At 29.5% G+C, this 22,243-nt stretch overlaps 3 protein-coding genes across 6 annotated transcripts; 2 read left to right on the top strand and 1 right to left on the bottom strand.

The window, feature by feature from the left end:
• Positions 1-4,307: 4,307 nt before the first annotated feature.
• Positions 4,308-9,215, top strand: LOC137812279 (protein LSD1). 4 transcript variants are annotated; one of them, XM_068614207.1, is made up of 8 exons: positions 4,314-4,701; positions 4,987-5,100; positions 5,338-5,448; positions 7,809-7,921; positions 8,502-8,582; positions 8,674-8,745; positions 8,868-8,927; positions 9,014-9,215. In XM_068614207.1, the coding sequence occupies exons 2-7, from the start codon at positions 4,989-4,991 to the stop codon at positions 8,907-8,909; spliced, it is 531 nt and encodes a 176-aa protein (XP_068470308.1). In that variant the 5' UTR covers positions 4,314-4,701; positions 4,987-4,988; the 3' UTR covers positions 8,910-8,927; positions 9,014-9,215. The 4 variants fall into 4 exon arrangements, with proteins under 4 accessions (XP_068470309.1, XP_068470308.1, XP_068470310.1 ...); XM_068614209.1 differs by having other exon boundaries at positions 7,809-7,915; XM_068614208.1 differs by having other exon boundaries at positions 4,308-4,701; positions 7,809-7,915; positions 8,868-9,215.
• A 2,683-nt stretch (positions 9,216-11,898) lies between these two features.
• LOC137812281 (cationic amino acid transporter 1-like) lies at positions 11,899-15,711 on the bottom strand. The gene is made up of 2 exons (XM_068614210.1): positions 15,133-15,711; positions 11,899-13,491 (listed from the first exon to the last, which is right to left on the bottom strand). The coding sequence occupies exons 1-2, from the start codon at positions 15,542-15,544 to the stop codon at positions 12,095-12,097; spliced, it is 1,809 nt and encodes a 602-aa protein (XP_068470311.1). The 5' UTR covers positions 15,545-15,711; the 3' UTR covers positions 11,899-12,094.
• A 4,398-nt stretch (positions 15,712-20,109) lies between these two features.
• On the top strand, positions 20,110-22,204 carry LOC137812283 (protein WHAT'S THIS FACTOR 9, mitochondrial). Its single transcript, XM_068614212.1, has one exon. It carries the CDS (start codon positions 20,537-20,539, stop codon positions 21,815-21,817), a length of 1,281 nt encoding a protein of 426 aa, XP_068470313.1. The 5' UTR covers positions 20,110-20,536; the 3' UTR covers positions 21,818-22,204.
• The last annotated feature ends 39 nt before the right edge of the window (positions 22,205-22,243 follow it).

Below are 22,243 nucleotides of genomic sequence, written 5' to 3' on the forward strand. Positions count from 1 at the left end.
TTTAACGAGCCAAAGACAGATTAGACCAAAATAGACACAAAATGACTTGTTATGTCATTCCCGATGAAAGACAATACTAGTAATTAGTCCTTTTATTTTTTATTTTTTTAAAGTATTATTTCATTCAAACGTTATTCTTTCTCTATTTTAATTTCACTTCATCTTTTCTCTTTTTCATAGCACACCCAACCCAAAGTTTAATGTTTTATGATTTTGCATAAGTGTTTTGTATTATGGTATGGTCTATTTAAAAAATAAACAAAAATAATAAAATATTTATAAATAGTTTAGCTCATTAAAATTATTATGGATATGAAATATATTTTTCAAACAAAATATATCCGCATGCAAATATTTATTGGAATGCATACAAATTACTTTAGGAAGAAAGGCATATAATTTATGGTTAGTATTACAAAATTATGTGCTTTAAAACATTAAGTAACACCAAAAACAATAACTGAGAAAGCTAAAGCAGCAGCTGAACCTCAAAATGCCCTATTATTTTTGGGCCCACTAAATTTTGCCTATTAAAGAGTGATGAAATTTAAGAAGAGAATTTAATTTTTTTCTTTTTTAGTATAGTTTTATCCTCTAAAAAGCATATAATTTGAAGAACATGTTTACTTCATTTATGTAGATTAATTATTATTCCTACTTTATTCATTATCTAACATGCATATTTGATTATAATAATTGTTGTCAATTTAATATATTAATACACCAGGTTCTATACAGTAAACCTATAAGTCATAATCAATAATTAATTATATAAAAATTCAATATCTACATATATTATATGCAATATACTTCAGGAATCGATTATTAGTCCTTAATTAATTATGTGAGTGTCACTTGTTTATTTTTTCTATCGTATGTAAATTAACCTAATATCAAAAAGCAATAGTAAAATAGTTATTTATCCAAACAAATTTATTATCACATTTTTTATTATATCAAATCAATTATGTAGATTTGCAAATATTTTTATTCCTTTTTTTGTCTTTAAATCATATAATTTTACTCTTCCCTCTAATTTTTTTTTTTCATTTTTCACTCTCTTTCCATTACTCAATTTAGATGTTAACTTTACACAAATAAATAATTAAACAATATATACTTTAGAATAAAAACAAATTGAATTATTTAAATTTAATATCTATATTTTTCAAATTTTATGTTTGAAAGATACATATCATGTTTTTTAAAAAATAAATAGTAAAATACGGGCGTAAAATACAAAACACTTTTTAAAAATCTTATGACAAAATTAATGATAAATTAATGTCTCATTGGCTTCTTATATCATCATTCAATATAATATATTTATGAACTATCAATAAATTATACAATAAATTTTCCACAAATAAATTCAAACATAAACTTTGCATAAATGATAACTATGTATATGATATAGTTGTATTCCATAGAGTTCAAGAAGAAAGTAAAAAGTATAAAGAAAATTATCATTTTTATAAAACATTGGAAGCAATTCAAAATGATGCAAGAATTTTTTTCAAATAAAGAAGAAAGAATAATTAATCAAATTATTGACAGTAGTAGAGAACTATCATCATACCTTAACTTTGCAGATAGCTGATAATCATGTGATCTTCACTTGTGAATCTTGCTTGAGGATGATGATTCACTTCATAAAAAAAAATAGTTATGAAGAAAAATAAAAAATCACAAAAAATACACGAAACAAAAAGTAATAGAGTTTGCTTAAGAAAGATTAAATGTGTTATGAGATGTTCGAAAGGAGAATAAACAAACCTGTGATGAATTTTGAGAGTAGTATTTGCTTTTATTTTTTTCTTCACACACTGTAGCTTTTATAGATCCAGAAAGAGTAGGTTTGTCCAATTAAGAATTTATGGTTCTTTTTGGTGTTTATATTTTTTTAATGAAAAACTGACATAACTGAAATATTGTCATTAATGAAAAATTTAATTTATTCCATAAAAAATGAAAAAAAAACATGTTTTCATAAAAAAAAATGAAGTGGCAAAGTATACAAATTTAATATGTGAAAAAGTAAACAATTAGAGCATTTTTGTGCTTTAACTGATCACAAATTATTTTTAATATTATTTGAAATATAATTATATATAAAATTCAATTTAGATTGTAGTTAAATAATATTATAAAATAATTACTCTGAAACATATATTGTTTATTTTTAGATTAAGCGACAAATAGTTTACTGTTGATCTAATTTAAAAAAAACATAATAAATAAAAACCTTCAGCTTTTGATCCCTAAAAAATAGTTTTAAGGTTGGTACTAACAAGAAAATATTTTGAATTACTCAAAAAAGCTCTCCACATTAATTGTTGCAGTTTTAATTTCACAAAAACAATTTAAATTAACTAATGCTATCATTTTGTGTTGTTTTTTTTTAAAAAAAATTAATTAATTTTCTTCATGAAAATAATGATATTACTTTGACAAAAAAGTGACATGTATAAAAAAATAAGAGATATAAAATAAAAAGATTATATAAAACGACTTTTGCTTTATAAATTACTATTAAATAATGATTTTTATGGGATTATAAGATGATAAAAAAAATGTAGGGGTAAATTTGTAATTAGTTTTAACATATTTTTTATTATATCGTTTTTTACTATCTGACCTGAAAAATTATTTTTCATGTCATAAGTAATTTGAAAGCATTATATTCTTATTATATGAAAACTAAATAACAATATTTTTGGATAATATAATCTAAAATATAAACATCTTTTAGAGTTATCTTAATTAAAATAGTTATATTTTTCAAATAACCATATTTTAAAATAATTATACTATTGTGTTAAATCTCATTTTATCTTAATATATTTGTTTTGCTATTTTTGTTTGCTAGTATATATGGTTGAAAATGAGAATCACTTCTGAGTTTTCGGATACCCTTATATATGTAAAAAAACATATTATGTTACAGGCTTTACAAATATTTATTTTAAAAATAATAATTATTTTTTTCAAAAAAAATATAAAGAGGAGTAACCTTAACTTTCTTTAAAATTATGTTTTTTATATGTATAATATCCCGTTACCTAATCTATATAATCATATTTGTGAAATACGTAATCCAAAATAATCTTGTTCCCAAAGTTACTTCATCTTCATTTAATTATATCTTTTATCTGCAAACGATCAACCAACTCACATGTATCCAATTAGTAATTTTGGAGCTGTAAAAAGTGAAAACCTTTTTAGAATATTTATAGACCAAAAGGACCTGTTACATGGGTTTGGTCTGGCCCAATTAAAATATAAGATAATGAAAAAAAAAATTAGAATATTTTTTAATATTGAAATAAACAAAAATATTAATATTGAAATGCAAAGAAAAAATGTCTACTTTTTAATATTAAAAGGAAGAGAAAAAAAAAATGTCTGAGATAACAAAATAATGTATATAACAAGAGGTTAAGCAGAAATCGGGAATCAGCTATTAAAGGGTGAAATGGGTAAAAAAATATTTACCAAAATTGTTAATTTTTTATTACTATTAGAATTTAGAAGTTAATGTTATTTGCTTAAAAGAGGAAGAAAACGTAAATTCTTGCATGAGTATAATTTTTCAATCATATATTTTTTATTTATAAAACTCAAATATGAACTTTGCGAGTCTAATTCTAATCAAATTAATAATATTTTTAAATTAGTAATCGATGAACATGCAACACATTAATAAATTTTCTTATATTTTTGACCATTTGCTTCGTTTAAATTCAAAGGTATCTTCTAGGAATGGAAGACTAAGAATCATTTAATTAAGTTTCACTTCTCTTTAAGAAATTTCACTATTACCAGATAATCAATAAATAAACATTTTGTTAAGAGATATTTAAATTTTGTATTTTCAATTAATCAATCTCTATCATCTTGAGTATTAGTAGTTTATTTTAGTGGAATGTTTGCTTCTAATACAAAACCTTAAATAAATAAATAAACAAATAAAATATAAATATAAATATAAACAAGGATTGTGAAGTGCGATAAGGTTAAAAACAATATAGGGTGAATTTTGTTTGACTTTTTCTTGCTTACGCATTGAGAACAAGTTTAAGATATTTCTGTATATCTCTCTCACGCATATATTGATAAAGACATATACAATATATTTACATGGATTTTATAACATATACTTTGCATGATTTTGCAAGTATGTTTGGAAAAAAATAATAGCACCTTATAAGGTAGGTTAATTTTGATTAATTTAATGAAAAATAAGAAGTTATTGATGAAATGAATTTAATTTTATTATATATAAATAATAGTTTAATAAAGAAAATAAGGGTAAGAATGTTATTATATAGATGTGTGAGGATTTAGAAAGAGGTAGACTAATAGTCGCTGAAGAAATTTCCGAAGTGTTTGTGGGATGAGAAGATGATGAGGAAATATTGGTAGCAGAAATTGAAGAGAGAGAGAGAGAGAGAGAGAGAGAGAGAGAGGGTTGGATTGATTTTCTTCTTCCTTTTTCCTAAGAGAATCTAATCTCAATCCTCAACCTCCTTATTGCGCATATTTCTTCAGATTTCTTCATTCCTCTTTCAACCTTTTCTCTTCCCCTTCACATCCTCGTTTTCTCCGAACAAAAAATAAAATCTTTGTTTTGTTTTCTTGTTTTTTGTTATTTGACTTGGTTGTCTGAATCGGTTGTGGCAGAAGGGTCGTGAGACACAGGTATTGTCAGATCTTTTGTTATTCCTATTACTTTTTTGTTTTGGGTATCGGAAAATAATTTGTTTTTGATTGTTTTGTTTTGTGGTGTTTAATGTATTCAAAGTTTGAACATATTGATTCCTGGGGCTGCATGTTTTCGATTTGGATCAGGCATTCGGTGTCTGGATTCCTGTTTTACTTGCAAAACAAATTAGTGGGGATTTGGTGGAATTGTGTGTGACTCGTAGGGGGTTGTATGGTTTCATTTTGGTTGATTTTGCTTGTGAATGGTCTTTAACTTTGCAGCGATGCAGAGCCAACTTGTGTGCAATGGTTGTAGGAGCCTTCTGCTTTACCCGAGAGGGGCTACCAATGTTTGTTGTGCATTGTGCAACACGATTACCTCTGTTCCTCCACCTGGTAAGCTCATTGGTGTTTCTGTTACTGAAATTTTAAGATCGGAGAACTTACAAGTTATATTTCGTTGTGTTGCCGGTCTTTTTATCTATTGGTATGAACTAATTATTCAATGTGGAACAAATGAGGGAGATTAGGCTAGAAACAAACCATGTACCTGCTGGATTTAGTATTTGCATGTAATCAGACTCCATTGATGTTTATTCTGAGGATCTTTTTACCATAATAATGCTCGTGCAGGGATGGAAATGTCTCAACTTTACTGTGGAGGCTGTAGGACGTTGCTAATGTACACTCGTGGAGCTACAAGTGTGAGATGTTCCTGCTGTCACACTGTAAACCTTGTTCCAGGTACTGCTTTTAATATGTTTCCGGACATTTGATTGAGGGTTGGTGGCTTAGTATTGCTTTTGGTGGATTGCATGTTAATTTGCTTGTTAATATGAATATTCTGTTTTATAATTGCGGTGATAATTTGTTCGATTACTTGGTGGTTGAATATAGTTAATCATGAATGGAGTTGCCAAATTCTGGTGAAGGGTTCTGCAAGGAGTGCATTAAAGTGATCCTTTTTTTTAATTTCCTGTATATTCTGTGTATATATTTTATCTTTATGTTGATTAAAGGTGGTGAAGGGGAGGGGGACTTAATGAAATGTTTGATTGTTGGACTTGAGGGAATGGAGGTTTTCCAACTTGATTATTAGAAAGAAGATTTCTCTTTTTGAGGTAGGTGATGTGACCTCGATTCAGTCTTCCTCATCTAGTATTGCCCATACCTACCTCTCTTCTAAATTCTTTTAAGATGGAATGAGATTGAGAAAACTATGTGAGATTCCTTTCACATGGCATTGCAGATTGTAATGGGTCATCTGGTTATTTTAGTTTGTTGTAAGGCTAAAAAAGGACGAGGGCTTAGTCCTTCTGGTTCTTGTTGCAAAATGGTTATGGTGATTTCCCTTGGAACTCATCTATCTTTGATACTGGAAGATTTGTAGCAGCCACTGTATTCACAGTAGTGGCTGCTGTTGGCTGGGGTTTGGTCAAAGGTTATGGTGGTTTCCTTTGGAACTCATTCATGCATGTTCAAGTATTATTCTTCCACCAAAGGCATGTTGGTGGTTTGGGCAAAAAGAAATTAAAGTCCAGAGCATAATTTTTTCACATACCTTAAATATTAAAATGACAACTTCTTTACTCTGCTTTGAGATCCTTCACCCAAACTAAATCCTAATTTCACCTTTCACACAATTTCTTTGAATCTTCTCCCTTTCTTCCAGAGACTTTGGATTTTAGTACTTCATTTAAAATTTAACTATTTTGGCTTCTTCAAATTATGTGGCAAACATCCACCATTGACTTTTTACTTGAGTTTCTGTTATTTCATCTAATCTGAATTCCCATTTTTTTATCCTGTTATTTACTGCTGGTTTTGGGGTTTATATTTATCATTCTCCACTCCACTTGTTTCAATGACTTTTTAGATTGAAGTGTTCATATAATAGTTGTTATCACCATTTTATTGTTATTGGGCCTTGTGTCATTTTACATGCACATATATGTGTGTGTGTGTGTGTATAGTTTTAGACGATTGTATTGTAGGATCTAACATCTCATGGCACTTGCCCTGTCTTATCCAAGGTATGAGCTATGGTTTTGGGCAACCTTGATTAATTCTAGGAGCTTTTGACCATCACCCTGCTTCTTGGTATAACTTTAGGGTTTAAACTCGAAGTATCAATTCCTTAGCCTTTTTTGCAAGGCTAAAATGAAGATGAACAAGCAGATTTGGTGAAAACAAAACCCAATATATCTTGGCACTGTGATTAAGACCTTGAACTCATTGGGTGTATTTACTGAAATGAGGTTTAGTTTTGCTAAAATGCTTTCCAAAATAGGTGACAATTGGTCCCCTAAGCTGATGAATGGATGTTGGACAATGGATAGCTAGGAGGAGGAGCACAAATGAAGTAGAAATGGATAAAAGGATGGGAATAATGCATGTCTTTGAAGCATGAAACAACTTTTTCAGTGAATTTCGAACCTTTTCTTTTAGTGAATTCATTTTCCAGCTTATCACATACAAAATAGGTTTGTGTCAGACCCCCCTCCCCACCAAAACAAAAAGCAGCCGCCCATATTCATCAATTCTTCCTTCATGATTAATCAATGAATATGTTGATTCTTTACATCTATCCTCGCCCCTTTTGTATTGCTTACAGTCTTGAGAAGAACAATCTTAGCCGACTGTGTAACTAAATGGAAAGCAGATGTATTTATAGTCAGCTATTTGTTAATCCAGCATTGAGTTTTATTTCTTCGTTTAAAAAAAATATACTTTCATAATAATTTTTTCATTGCCATTTTGAAATTCCAATATTAATAATTCTGAATGGCACATTAAATACTCTACTTCAGTCCAAGTTTAGTGTCATTTTCATTCTGTCCATTTTTTCTTGGCAACTGTTTGTATTGATGAGATGGGTGCAATTCATTTTACTACACTTTACAGCTTCCACAAGGACCTCATACATGCATAAAATGTTAGTTTGCATGTTACAAGATGGTGGATGCTTAGGCAGAGTTGCTTTAACTGTTTATGTTTTCTTATTCTAGTGGCAGTCCAATGATAAATTCCTTGTTATATTTTAATAACCTATGCTTCTTGTTCAATTAGTTGTTTACTGACTATCCGTTCATGGGCTTATAAAGCATCTAATCAGGTAGCTCATGTCCATTGTGGGAACTGCCGGACAGCCCTCATGTATCCTTACGGAGCTCCCTCAGTCAAATGTGCTATTTGTCACTATATTACTAATGTAAGTGTAAGTATTTATTGATAGAATTATGTTAATCTGAGGATCGATCTTTTAGTATAAAATTTGGTGTAGGGCAGTGTATGTTGCTTGTAGATATTTGTTAGGACTTAAACACAAGAGTAGAGCCCAACCCAAAACACTAGTTCATTAGGTGGGAGGGAGAATCTCAAGGCTCAAGTAACTTATCTTACTCAATGTGGTACTCCTAACAATATTCATGTATGACCTATGTTTTCTAACAGGAAAGGCTTTCGTATTTAGATAATTTGAAGATATTTAGCTATTCTGCTATTTTGTACTGTTACCTTCTGTGCCCGTGTCATTCTCCAAGAGCATGGTCATTCCAGTAATCTCATGTTTTCTTCAGAGATTGGGATCCAGCACTACCTCTTGGCTATAACTTTCTTGAATCTCAATCAATGGTTGATGCTTATGTAAAGGGTTGATATACTGAATATATAATTACGAGATTGTCATTCTCCTTCAGACTTTTCAATTTACTGAATATATATATTTGTTTGTTTAATTTTTTTAGTTGCTTTTTATATTGTTTCGTCACTTTTGCTCCTCTTTCTGTCTTTTGTAGACGAACAATGGACGGCTTCCAATCCCTGTCAATAGACCCAATGGGACAACCAATGCTGGAACATTACCTTCTACTTCAACAGTACGCTTTTATTCTTATATATATGTTTGTGTGTGTGTTACTTTTTGTGATTATTTTGTTCTGATTATGTCATTAATTTTCAACCTTGCAGTCAATGCCTCAAACTCAAAGTCAAACAGTAGTAGTAGAAAATCCAATGTCTGTGGATTCAAGTGGGAAATTGGTAATTGTTATTGCTTTTAATTTTTAATCTGGAGATGATTTTCTTTCTGCATATTTAGTTCTCCCGTTGCTTTTTAGCATAGCGAGTTTTCCCTAAAAGAAGTTGGGATGTGAATGTGTCAGGTGAGCAATGTTGTTGTTGGCGTCACAACAGATAAGAAATAGCAGCATCACACATACAAGGTACAGTACATGTCACGAGGCATTATCGCAGTTACTGTCACATGAAGATATTGTTTGTGTATATGAATATATATATGATATTGCAGCCTGCAATGGTTCAATTGGAATCAATATTTTTCCGATCCAAGAGTTGGATGGATATGTATGTATGACTGTATATGAAGCGGACAGGTTGTGAAAAGGGCATAAAAACCTGTTTTGTGTGATTGCCAGAGCCTGCTTTGTCGTTTCCTTGGTACTCAATATCCAAATCAATTAGTTCATTCAGATTATATGTTCACTTTCAAATCCTAGACTACCATTTCTTTTATGGCTTCTGAAGCTTGTGCTTTTCTTGGTGATATGTGTTTAAATATCTGTTGATGTTGTGCAAGCATTGCTAAGATAAAATTATTGATATGATACATTTTTACTGGTCATTTTGAGAAAAAGAACTTGGATAATACCCAGCGGCTTCGGAAACTGAGATATAAGATTATCTTCATTTGACTTTTAGGTAAAGTCGTTTGGTAGAATCACGTTAATGGTATTTCATAGATAATGTTTTTTCTTTGAATTTGTGTTTCAATTAACAAATGCAAAATCGATCATGCATTGTGTTAGAATTTTGATCAATTTTTGAAGATTTTATACATGTTAATCGTTAATTTGAATGTTCATGAAATGTTAGGATATGTAGTTGCTTATTTCGTCGACTATCTAAGATAACTTGGGCTCTTTGCCCCCGTTTTTACATAAAATAAAAAAATCATTGTTAGTTAATAAGTTAAATCATTATCTGTTTGGATTAATAACATTTTATCCTTGTGGAATTTCTCACTTTCTTTAACTTATTTTCACTTTTATTGGTTCATCAATTTTTTTATAAAGCTTGGTTAGAATCATAACCACTAAGAAGTATTTTTTTTTTTTTCGTGAGATGATACTGAAGTGGCACTTTTGTGTTCCTAATTTATGCTCGTATTTCAAATACCAAACTAAACCTGTAAGAGGACCATTAAACAAAAAACTATCTTCCAAGAATGTATGCATTAGTTTAGATGTAATTAATCAAAGATCAAAGAACAGTTAATCCTACTTATTATAGTCCAACGCAAGTCAATGACAAATTTGTACTTATTTTTTTTACATCAAATGTGTAATTTAAATAAAGATGAAAGGGAAATTTCTAATCATGGATATTAAACAATTAAATCAACAACTTATCGGCCTTGAAGAAAGACAGTTTCAAAATTGAATATTACAGAAGTAAGAAAATTATTAAGGGTACTAAATTGATTTTGATTATTGGTGTACACACATTAATGACTTAATTTGTTTTATTGGGAGCTAAATTTGAAAATTTAAGAATATCCAACCACTTTCGCCTTCTTACCGAATCCCGAAAATTAAAATTTTCAAAAGAATTTTTTTTAAAAAAAACTTGTATAAATGACTCAGTTTTGAATTTTTTTGTCTGATGTTGATAGTCTTCATATGAACGAAGAGATTCAAAATATATATTTTATATACACTAAATCTCAAATCTACGAGAAAAAACTCAATATCTTAAAATACAAGAGACATCTAGCAATATATTATCATTAAAGTGTAATTTAGTTTCATAAAAGTTATTTAATTATAGTTTGTAAAAAATTATTTTAATCGAACAATGAATTTAAGGATTATTTAAAAGAATATACACAAAACTGTAAGAATCATTCAACATAGTTTTAATATTTATTAAATTGGAAAGTCTAGTTTTTAAAATGAAGAGAATTCATGTACCTTCAAACCCATAAAATAATGTTCTGATTACATTATTTAAGGAACTTACACCTCAAATTATCTAAAGCCTAAAACTTTAGACCTCAATTATGAAAGGCGATGAAGGATTATAATTGTTACTCATCTTTAGATAATAACTTTTCCTCCAATAAATCAACACAAAAATATTTCTCTCCCTTCCATTAGGATGGATGACAATATTTATCTTTTAGTAAAAATTTATCTTCATTTTCTTCCTTATTACTTAATGGTATAAATATGTTCAACAGCTCATCTTCAATAGGAAAAAGTATATTCCTACTCGCATTTATAAATGTCTTCTAACTATTTTAAATATTAATTAAATAATATTTTATAAAATATAAAAAATCTAGTAAAACACATGATACTATTAGATATTTAATGTCAAAAGATAAATATTTTTGTTTCAATTTTAGAGATACATTATAATTATATAAATATCTAATAAGAGTATTAAATTAATCATTGGATAAATGTTAAATAATTATATAAAAAGTTAAAAATATCAATGTATAATCTATAAATGAGTTACGAAACTAAGGACAAAATAATAATTAATATAATATTTTTAGATTAATAAATTAAATGTGTTTTAGTAATTTAAAAAAAAAAACAAGTATAAGGATGTATATGAGATGAGATATCATTCCTATAATAATTATCTGTGTATATTTTTGGAGGAAAGAAGTTTAGGAAACTCAAACATTTCGAATGACATGTTGTAGTATGGTCTATATGGTTATGCATCATCGAAATTTTATTTCATGATAATTGGTTGGTTTTATTTTGTATTATATTTCTTCAAAACATAAAATATTGTCAATTTGAATTGGTGTTTTATTTATTTTTAATAACAAATTTAATTCTGTTAATTTTATTAATATGTGTTTATTAAAGACTCTAGGTATATATTAACTTTAATTTTTTTTTTAATAAATACATGTTGAAAATTATTAAAATCAAATATATATATATATATATTCATTTATATTAATCATTAAACTGAATTCAATCAAAACTATGAAAAAGTAACCAATGTAAAACTTTTTTTTATAAAGCTTCCAATGTAAAACTTATTATGTTAACAATGTAGTTTTTTTATTGTATTAAAAACAAAATATCTCAACACTTATTATACAAACTAAGTATTTATAGTATTGTTTTTATTGATAGAGATAAATTATCATAAAAGCAAGCACTTTTCTAAAGATGATCACTCTACACATAATTCACCATCACAAATAATAACAAAAGTTGTTCACACATCCACAGTTTTTATTTTTGACAAATACACATCCACAACTAATTAGAATATCATAAGTGTAAATAAACTATTTGCAGAGAAGCCAATTTGTCTAGTTACGGCAACCTTTTACACATTAATGAGTTGTAACTGGTGTAAGAGGCACTTCCCCTTTTGCCCCTTCTTCCACCTTGTTCCAGTGCTTGTCAACATCCACGGAACTTTTTTGGCTCTCGAACCCTTTTGCTGTGTCATAAGAAGCATGTAGTCCCAGTAGCACATAGTATACCAAGAGGAACCCTGTCCACACCCCAAACCTGATAAATGAATCTTTATCAATTGAGCCAAGAAGGAATATGTTAATGGCAATAGATAAAGAAGGTAGCCATGGAACCAAAGGCACCCCCCATAGTTTCGGTTGCTTTGCCTGTGGAACACAAAGCCAAAGACCCCCAGTCCCTAAAATCCACAACGGCACGAAAACTGCATACCCAATCCAACCATCACTGATCGCCCAATAGCCAGAAATTCCACACGAAGACCCTAAAATCAGCACAAGGCACAGAATGAGCTTCACTTTATTCCCCTTTGTGGTCACTCCACTTGAGTAATAGCGGCGCACTAGAAGCGCCACAGCCACAAGCATGAAGATGAAGAGAGTGGAAATTGACAAGAGGTTGGAGAGAATATTAAGATTAGTGAAGAAAGCAATCACGGCTGTAGCTGCAAGCATGGAAATTGTGGCATTGACGGGTGTCCCAGTTTTCTCATCAACATGAGCAAACCAAGGAGGCATCATGTGGGTACGTGCAATGTGGGTTAGGTAACGAGCTTGACCCACCGCACTCACCAACAACACAGTGGTCATTCCCTTCAACGCCCCAAATGCAACAATGTACTTAGCCCAATCCATTCCCACAGCACTAAACGCAACCGAATAGGGAGCATCTGGGTCAATGTCGGTGTAGCTTTGCATGAGGCATAGTGTCACTGCTAGCGAGCAATATGCGAATGTTGTAATCACCATTGAGCCCACAAGACCAATGGGAATGTCCCTCGCAGGGTTCTTGGTTTCCTCAGCCATGGTTGAGACAGCATCAAAGCCAACATAGGCAAAGAAAAGAACGGCTGAAGCCTTGAACACGCCACGAACTCCAAAAGGCATAAAAGGGGTGTAGTTTTCGGTGTTGGCCTTCGTGAGGCCTGCGATGATGATGAAGGCAATGACAATTAAGTGAAAGATTGTGGCAATGAAATTGAATATTGAAGAGCCTTTGGTGCTGTACACTGCAAGGATAGTGATGGCTATGAGGACTCCGATGGATATAGGGTCAAGATGGCCATAGTCAGGGTTCATTTTGTGGACTACTATACGAAAATCATCAGGGTGATGGCCACAGAGGGTGGCGAAATAAGAAGTCCATGACCGAGCCACGGCGGCGCCGCTGACTACATACTCCAGGAGGATGTTTCCGGCAGCTATGAAGGCCACAAATTCTCCCAGTTCTACTCTTAAGTACGCAAATGATCCACCTGACAAAAACAACACATAGCCAAAATGCTTATTAGTTGTAACAAAACAAGATTAATAGTTCCATATAGCATTTTCTTCTCACACTTTAGAAAAGTCAAACTTATGTTTTCTCGTGAAATTAGGTACGTATAAGATTCTTGAGACAGATGAGTTCGTATTACCAAATTGGATTTTTTATAAAAGTATAAGTTTAATTTATTTTTTTAAAAAAAAGTTAAGCTGAAGTCAACATCAGCATTAAAGTGGTGTAAGACCAGAAGCTATTCATATCGGCAAGGAAAAGATTTTGTTGACACAAAAAGCCAAATACATACCTATGACAAATCATTATAATAATATAATAATTTTTATATTAAAAAATAAATTAAATATAATTAAAATATTAATTTATTTATTTGTCAAAGTGTATGTTTATTATTGTGGATGGTTGAATATATCATCATTCTATCAAAAATTTAAAATTAAGAAAAAATATATTTTAATAATTTATGGAACTGTATATTTATGTGATGAATTTAAAAATAAATATACATAATAAAAGGTTGGTTTGGAAATAAATTATATAAAAAATATTAAAATAATAATATTAAATTTGTTTTATATGAAAAATTAAGGTTTGAAAATGTATTATTACACAACTAAATTACACCATTTTTATGCTTTTTGAGCAGTCTAAAATATCATTTCCTTTACATATATTTTAATTACACTTCATATGTCACATAAAAGTTGAAAGGCGGAGAAATAAATAGGTTTAGAAATAAATATATATAATAAAAGATAAATTTATAGTTAAAAATATTAAAATAATAATATTAAAAGTTTTAATACGGGGTGAAGTAAAAAATTGGAGTCGTAAAATGTATCATTGTCGTAATTTGACTCTTGGACTTTATTTTCTCTTTACAGACACTGCTGCTGCTGCAATAGTCATAAAAAATAATTCCTAGACACTATTTTTTTTTTTTATCTTATTTCAATTTTAGAACCTTTTTAATAATAAAATATTTTATTTTCTTAATAAAAATTAAAATAAACAAATTTTTAAAATAAAATAATAATATATTTGATTCCTATGATTACGCGGGAGATTATCACAGATACTTTAACTTTGTAATCATCCACATTATTCAAATCCAACTCATTGGGCCTTTTACCAATTAGTCATTCATATGCACTCACTCGGTCAATTAATCACACCCTCTTATGCATAACATAGATATTCTCAAACTTTAGGAACCAATCAAGTTACCCAAACTTCACATCGACTACAACAAACTTTTTTTTATATAATAGATAACGATCATTTTTTTATTAACAAATATCACTAATACCTTCACTGTTATAAATAATTGAGTAATAATTTAAATGTTCGTTTCTGAACCTTCTTAATAACTAATAAAGACAAATGAATATATAATGTATTAAAAATTAATATTTATATTTATTTAAACTAATTGGTTTCTTAAATAATAATAATAAAAATTCTAAAATCTAACTTTTATAATCAAGGTTTTTTTATTTAAAACCCTAGATTCAAAGCAGTTATTTTTGTATATGAAGATTTAAACGTGTTCTTGTCTGAAATCCTGAAAAGTGAACCTGTGCGCAAGCAAAAGAGAGAGTGCAAGAGACGGAACCTGCGACGGGGATTTCCACCGCGAACTCGGTGTAGCAGAAGACGGAGAACAAGGCGGAGACACCGGAAACGACGTAGGAGAGCACCACGGCGGGTCCGACCTCTGTCCTGGCCTCGAGGCCGGTGAGGACGAATATGCCGGAGCCGATGACGGCGCCGATGCCGAACCACATGAGGTCCCACCAGTTGAGCGTCTTCTTCATCTCGTGGCTGCTCCGAGCCTTCATCTCCACGATTTCCGTGTGGTCCTCGGATCGACTCAGCACTCGATCCTTCAGCCTCCAGGGCGTGTCCATAATCGCTCTGGCGTAGTTCTCCCAACTCTTGAACGACTCCTCCGGGAAGAAGTCGTTTCGCCGGAATGTCAATCCCCGCCGCCGCACTCCGCCGTGAATCGCGTCCTCACCTCCCATCCTGCTGAGTGCAACGTATACCTGTGAGAGAGCTGTAACAGAAAGAAAAACAAAACGACAGTGCGTTTTAGAAAATTGAATGAAAGAAAGCCGTTTCTTAGTTTTTGCTTACTGCAGAATCGGTGTGCCTGGTATTGTGGCGTAGAGTTAAGACTTATAATGTGCATGACATTGAAATCACAATTGGTTGACTTAAATAATAATAATAATGAATTTTGCGTTATAGAAGGTATAAATAATAATAATGAGGAAAATGTAGAGTATATTTGGAAAAAAAATGCACTCACTAAAGACTTTTATTGTATCTTGGATTATATATATGAGAGCATTTGAGTGAGAAATTGTTTATTTTGGAAAAGAAAAGACAGTGTTTATAGATGAAGTTTGGAAATGCACATGGTATGATAGAGAGGAAGAAAATGAGTCACATGGAGACACGTTGAAGTCAAAGATGTAAACTACAATATCCCTCACTTCATTCACATACACAAAGATTCTTTTAGTTCATCACACTATTATATTACCAACCAAAATTTTAATTCATCTTTTCATTTTAATCAATACTTAAAACTCATCAAATTTTTACTATATACTTTTCTTTAAAAAAACATGTTAAATCATTCCCATCACATATATTTTTTTTAATCCATTATGTGATAATTTGCTTTTAAATAAATACCTTTTCTAATTAGTTTTTAATATTTATTATCTTCAATAAATAATTTTAAGAAAAAAATATTTAAACTGAATCAAAATATACAAAAAAAATTTATCATTAATATTTTTTTTTGTATGAAATTTTGAATTTGCATATTGTTGATACTTCTGTTAATTAGGATATATAGATTCTAATCTTATTCTTTAAACTTATAAAATAAATTTTCAAAAGATAGCATTATTGTATAATCAACAATTAAGTCAAAGTAATGAATTATATGGAATTGATTAATGAATTATCGTACATTGCATAAATTTTTATAATGAATTTGTCTAACTAATTTGTGTATTGATTTATTTATTAATTATTTCATATACTATATTAATACAAATACATGAATTGATGAATTTAAATCAGACTAATTTAATAACTCATTTTCCTAATTATTTTATATTAATTTAATTTTACATATATTAAAAAATGCTATATATTCTATTATACTATATAAAAATAGAGTAGTCAGTGAGTTATTGTAAATTATATTTTATTAAATGATTTTTATAATTATTAATGTGTACCGAGAGGGAAGGTAAATAATACACGTATAATTCATACAAATTATTCTATCATTCATCAATTTTAAATAAAAAATTTATACATTTTTCAAATTCACGCTTAAATTAAAGTTTCTTTCACATAAATTATATTTATAAAATTTATATTATCCAAAAATTATTTAATATCTCCTTTATATATCAAAATGTTGTAATATAATTTTTTAAAAATATACATCAATATTAAAATTGTCATCTAATTACTTGCATATTTCATAAGAATTGACATATACATGATCAAAATAATGTGTAGTTATAACTCAATACTTTAGATTGATTAAAATTAAAATTTATATGAAGCTATTAATAATGAGATAATTTGTGTAAGTTATAAGGAAAGAGATCAAATGAGATCACAACAACTTACACCATCCAATTGAAATATATTACTCCAAGTTAAAAAGAAAGGAATAGAATCTTGTTACTTTTTGTTAAAATTAATGTCCCATTATTCCATAAAATATAGAAAGTGGGAAAAAGAAAAAGGAAGCAACATTGATTTTTCTGCAACTTTAAATATGACTCCATTATATTTTGTTTTGTTATAATGGTCATCAATGGGAAGGTAGTGATATATGAATTGAAATTAAATTGAAGGGATGGCAAAATATTCATATAAAAACCCTTGAGCTTAATTAGGAAGTAAATTTTTAGGTTTTATAGTTGATTATAATTATCAAGAATTGTATACTTTAATATAGTAAAAAAATTTATAATAACTATTTTTATTTTTTTACACTTCAAATTCATATTATAACATAATATAGTTGTCATTTTCTTCAAAATTAAAAATATTAATATAACTGACTTTATCAATATTATATAAGTAAAAACATCAAGTAATTATAATTTTTAAACTTTAATGATTTTAAACATATTACATAAATAAAAAAATATTTAAGTTACTAATTTCAATATTTTAAAAAAACTAATAAAATAAAATAATTATAATTTTAAAATATTACACGAGTAAAAAAATATTTTATCAACTTTTTCATTATACTTTTATAAAATATAATAGTAGTAATAATATTGTGGTTACTCTCATTTTCCTTATCTTTTATTTTTCCCCCATTTTGTTCTCAATTTTATTTTCTTAATTCTTCTTTCATGTTGTCGTGGTAGTAGACTTATTCCAAAACATTTCTACCCGATAAATTTCCTTTCAGGCTAAATATCTTTTTAAATTAAATTTCTTTTAAAAAAATTATAGTATTTAAGTTTCACGTTGATTTGGTTAGTTGATATAAAAGTAATTATCTTATCTAGTTTGCTTCTTCATTTAATTTTAGTATGATTTGGTTATTTGTTTTGAGGTGTCTAGTATTGTACCGAAAATCTAACTCTTTAAAATTATTATTAGGATTTCAAGTAACTCCTAATTAAGAGAATTTATTTCAAATTACATTGAGTATTATTCTTATTGATATTGAATTGATGAATTGTGTATTAAAATGGAATTTAATAGAACTATTATTTTAGTCATCAACTGAATTGAACAATACTTCTCGTCACTCGAATCATCACTCAAATTAATAGTAAAAGCTTATCACTCAAATTAATAGTAAAAGCTTAACAGAGAGACAACCATATATTATTTCTTCCTTTTGAAAGGCTACTTACTTAATATCTAATTTAATTAATATAACAACTAATTATTTTTTATTTTTAAAAATTATTTTTATTTAATAATTTTATTGTAATGACGATAAAATAACCCTGGAAGTATCTCTTTCACTAAATGCACCTTTCTAATCACCAATAACACTAGCTAGTGACTTTTTTTTAAAAAAAAAAAACACTTCAAAATTAGTACCTCCCTTATAAATTCCGCCCGTCATTGAAAAGTATATAGAGACTCTACCTTTACTGTAATTGACTTATTCCAACTAAACATTACCAAAAGTTACAATAATTATAAAAAAATCAAGAAAGATAAAACTATAATAAAATTCTTAATATTATTTCAGATTAATTTGATTCAATTTAATATATTTATAAAATACAATTTTAATACTCAAATCACTTGTGATTAAATTAGCTTAATTCAGATAAAATATGATTAATAAATTAAACCGATATAATTATTTGGGTTTAGATTCTGAAATGGTAGCGTGAGTACTTGCTTTCTGATAATTCTCGCGACTTGACTATTCAACTAGATAACGTAATTCATTCCATCACTTATTATGGATTATTTGTCATCCCCTTTCTCTAAAATAATACATTTTTATACCTGTTTGAAAAATATTTATAGATTCCATTTTACAGATATTCTATTTCACTTTTATTTTTTAAGGTTTAAAAAAATAAAGTATAAATTCAAATAAAATTACATAATAAAATATTAGTATAAATAAAATTAATCCTTTTAAAATTAAATTACATACATTAAAATATATAAAAAAAATGTTTTAGATTGCAGTGATATGTAGACGTTGTAAGTGTCGCTATTTCTGAATGTTGAAAGTGATGAATAATACAAATATAGTAAAATGAAAAAAAAATGGTATAGAATGAAAGTCATCATAAAAAACAAGAATATTTATTGACATGACATTAAATCTTTCTATTTGCCAAGACTCTAATCAGAATTAGGAATCAAAACCCAAGAAGTGGCCAAAACTCTACTTCGTAAAAATAATATTATTAGTTTATCATATTATATATTATTTTTAAATATTTTTCTAATATTTATTATATTATATATAATATGTTTTACATAAAAAAAAAAGATGTTGGACTTAAAGTGAGGCGCAGATACTAAAAAGAGCAGGCAATTACTTCACCATATATGCACCCAATTTGTTTTAGTATGAAAAAAGAAAATGTCCTTGAATAAAATAGAATTACATATAAAAATATATTTCAGATCTTCTTTTTTTTGGAGTATGTTTTTAGATTTTTTTTCTTAAATTTTTTTTTTTGTGTTGTGAATTTGTTTTTAAATGGATTTTGATTTTTGAATTTTTATTTATGAAACACAATAATCTTTTTCGTATCTAGTTTTTCATAATATATTATTTTCAATTTTAGATTTTCGTTTTTAAAGTAAGAGATTTTCGGAAATTTAAAACTATGTAAGGTGCAGGTTAAAAAAAATTGGATGTAGGAAGAATTTGTCAAAATAACAAGAGAGGAGTAAAAAAGAATATTACTTCCAGCACCCTCATATTTAATTGCACCTTGGTTTAGTCATTTTGCCGTTAGAATGAAGTGCAGTTAGTAATAATATGGGTCCAGGAAAAAGAAATCCGAAAAAAATAGACACTGATATGACCCAACCCACTAACACCAAAGAGAAAAGGAGAACAGGGATGTGTGGGTGAGAAGGAGAAGGCAGCATGAACCCCAAAAGGGCGAGAAACTGAAGAGAGAAGCAGTGAAGGACGAATTTTTACCTAGGTCTGTTCTGCATAAATCGTCACTGTGCTTCTACTTGCTCTTGCATTTGACGGCTCTTCCAATTGATTCTAGTGATGTGAAGATATATGTATCCGAAAGGTCCTAATATAATACCATGATGATTAGCTCATAAACATGTGATTTTTGTTTTTGTGGTTCTAGGAAATCGATTTCTTGTTTTAGTATCAACTCTCATTTTGTATCGAATGCTGTCTTCCTAGCGGTAGGAGGATCTTTCTGTAGCTTTTATTGGAGCGAAGTGTGGATTTCGATAACTATAAGTCCAAAGGGAATCTGCGTGTGCTAGTTTATATTATGTTCCGTGGGGTATTTGGTATTGCGAGAAATTCTGGTTTTGTTCACGGTTATGAACAAGGATACATTTACCAGCAGAAGTTTAGTCTGGTGAACATAAAATTGAAATGGGTAAAAGATAGGACATTGGATGGTGTTGTTGCTGGTCAAAGGGATGTTAAGGCAACTGGGACCCTTGTCTCCATCATACATTCTTCTTCCCAATGCTGTCTTCCAATATACCATCTTTCCCGCTACCGTGGACAACTTGATCTTCCCGGGGACCTCAAACTCTCTACCTTCATCAGAAGATATCCGAATATATTTATTGAGTCCTGTTTCCTTGATACTGGAGGCTCTCCAGTCCCATGGTTCAGTTTGAGTCCTGAAGCCTTGGATCTCCACTACCAGGAAGTCAGCATCATTCAGCAACGTCAGTTGGAACTCAGGGATAGGCTGTGTAAATTGCTTATGCTCACAAGCGATAGGACCCTTCCACTACAAACCATTGACCAGTTAAAATGGGATTTGGGTTTACCATATGATTACCAGCATTCTTTTATTCCAAATCACCCTGAAAGATTCTCATATGTTCGGCTTCCTGATGATCGTGTTGGGTTGAAATTGTTATTTTGGGATGACGAGCTTGCCATCTCGGAGTTACAGAAGAATAGTTATCTACAACAAAAGGGAGAAGAAGACATAAAAAATGGAACGTTAGCATTTTCAGTTAGTTTTACCAGGGGTTTTGGTTTGAAAAGAAAATGCATGGAGTGGTTGAAAGAGTGGCAGAAACTCCCCTATACTTCACCTTACACCAATGCCTCTCATTTGGATCCCCGTACTGATGTATCTGAGAAAAGGGTTGTTGGAGTCTTCCATGAGCTCCTTCACCTTACACTTCATAAACAAACTGAGCGCAAGAATGTCAGCAACTTGCGTAGACCCCTGGCACTGCCTCAGAAGTTTACTAAAGCTTTTGAACGTCATCCTGGTATATTTTATATTTCCAAGAAGAGTGACACCCAAACAGTTGTTCTCAGGGAGGCCTATTACGGTCAAGAACCTGTGCAGAATCATCCCCTTGTACAAATTAGAGAGGAATTTGCAAGCCTAATGAAGAAAGGGCTATTGGATAGGAGTAGGGGTGTATACAAAAGAAACAGGGATACTAATTCGGTGGATGGTTTCAGAAACGAGGCTTGCATTGCTGATGAAACTAACCAGCTTAGTTCTAAGGATAAATCAGATTCCATCTTATATGATTATGATTCAGATAGCCCTCTACAAAGCTCTTGCTGATATATGTGAATGTGGTATTTCTATTTGGCCACTGTCTTAACGTGGCTTGGATTAGTGAGAATCTTAAATCTGGCCTAGATGGGATGTTTGCATATTACTACTGTTCAGCCACCTCCTTCTGCCACCTTGTTTATGAAGATCTGTCAACAACCAAATATATCAGCAATGCTATCATCTTAACAAGGATGCCATTTTCGGATTAGATGTAATATTCTGGATTAAGGGTTACAGCTCAATCTCGTTAGAAGATTAGTGACATGGGGTATGGGTAAGACACATAAAAAGCTGCAATTCAATTCCCTGTAATAAATTTTCGGTATCACTTTTTATGGGAGTCGAAAATTTAGCTCAAAAGCTATGACATAATACAGAAGCATCTTTTTTTTTTTCAGGCGTTCATTGGAGGTGATTTTTACAAATCAAATA

The sequence above is a fragment of the Phaseolus vulgaris genome, chromosome 2 (assembly GCF_000499845.2).
Source record: "Phaseolus vulgaris cultivar G19833 chromosome 2, P. vulgaris v2.0, whole genome shotgun sequence".
Lineage (NCBI taxonomy): Eukaryota > Viridiplantae > Streptophyta > Magnoliopsida > Fabales > Fabaceae > Phaseolus > Phaseolus vulgaris.

What these genes read in the sequence shown, in the direction of transcription:
- LOC137812279 (XM_068614206.1), top strand. Translation starts at nt 4,989, where the DNA reads ATGCAGAGCCAACTTGTGTGCAATGGTTGTAGGAGCCTTCTGCTTTAC. An exon ending in ACTATATTACTAATGTAAGT is followed by an intron (nt 7,922 to 8,501) that starts GTAAGTATTTAT and finishes TGTCTTTTGTAG; the next exon opens with ACGAACAATGGACGGCTTCC. An exon ending in CATTACCTTCTACTTCAACA is followed by an intron (nt 8,583 to 8,673) that starts GTACGCTTTTAT and finishes TCAACCTTGCAG; the next exon opens with TCAATGCCTCAAACTCAAAG.
- LOC137812281 (XM_068614210.1), bottom strand. Translation starts at nt 15,544, where the DNA reads ATGGGAGGTGAGGACGCGATTCACGGCGGAGTGCGGCGGCGGGGATTG. An exon ending in GGTGGAAATCCCCGTCGCAG is followed by an intron (nt 13,492 to 15,132) that starts GTTCCGTCTCTT and finishes TGTTTTTGTCAG; the next exon opens with GTGGATCATTTGCGTACTTA.
- LOC137812283 (XM_068614212.1), top strand. Translation starts at nt 20,537, where the DNA reads ATGTTCCGTGGGGTATTTGGTATTGCGAGAAATTCTGGTTTTGTTCAC.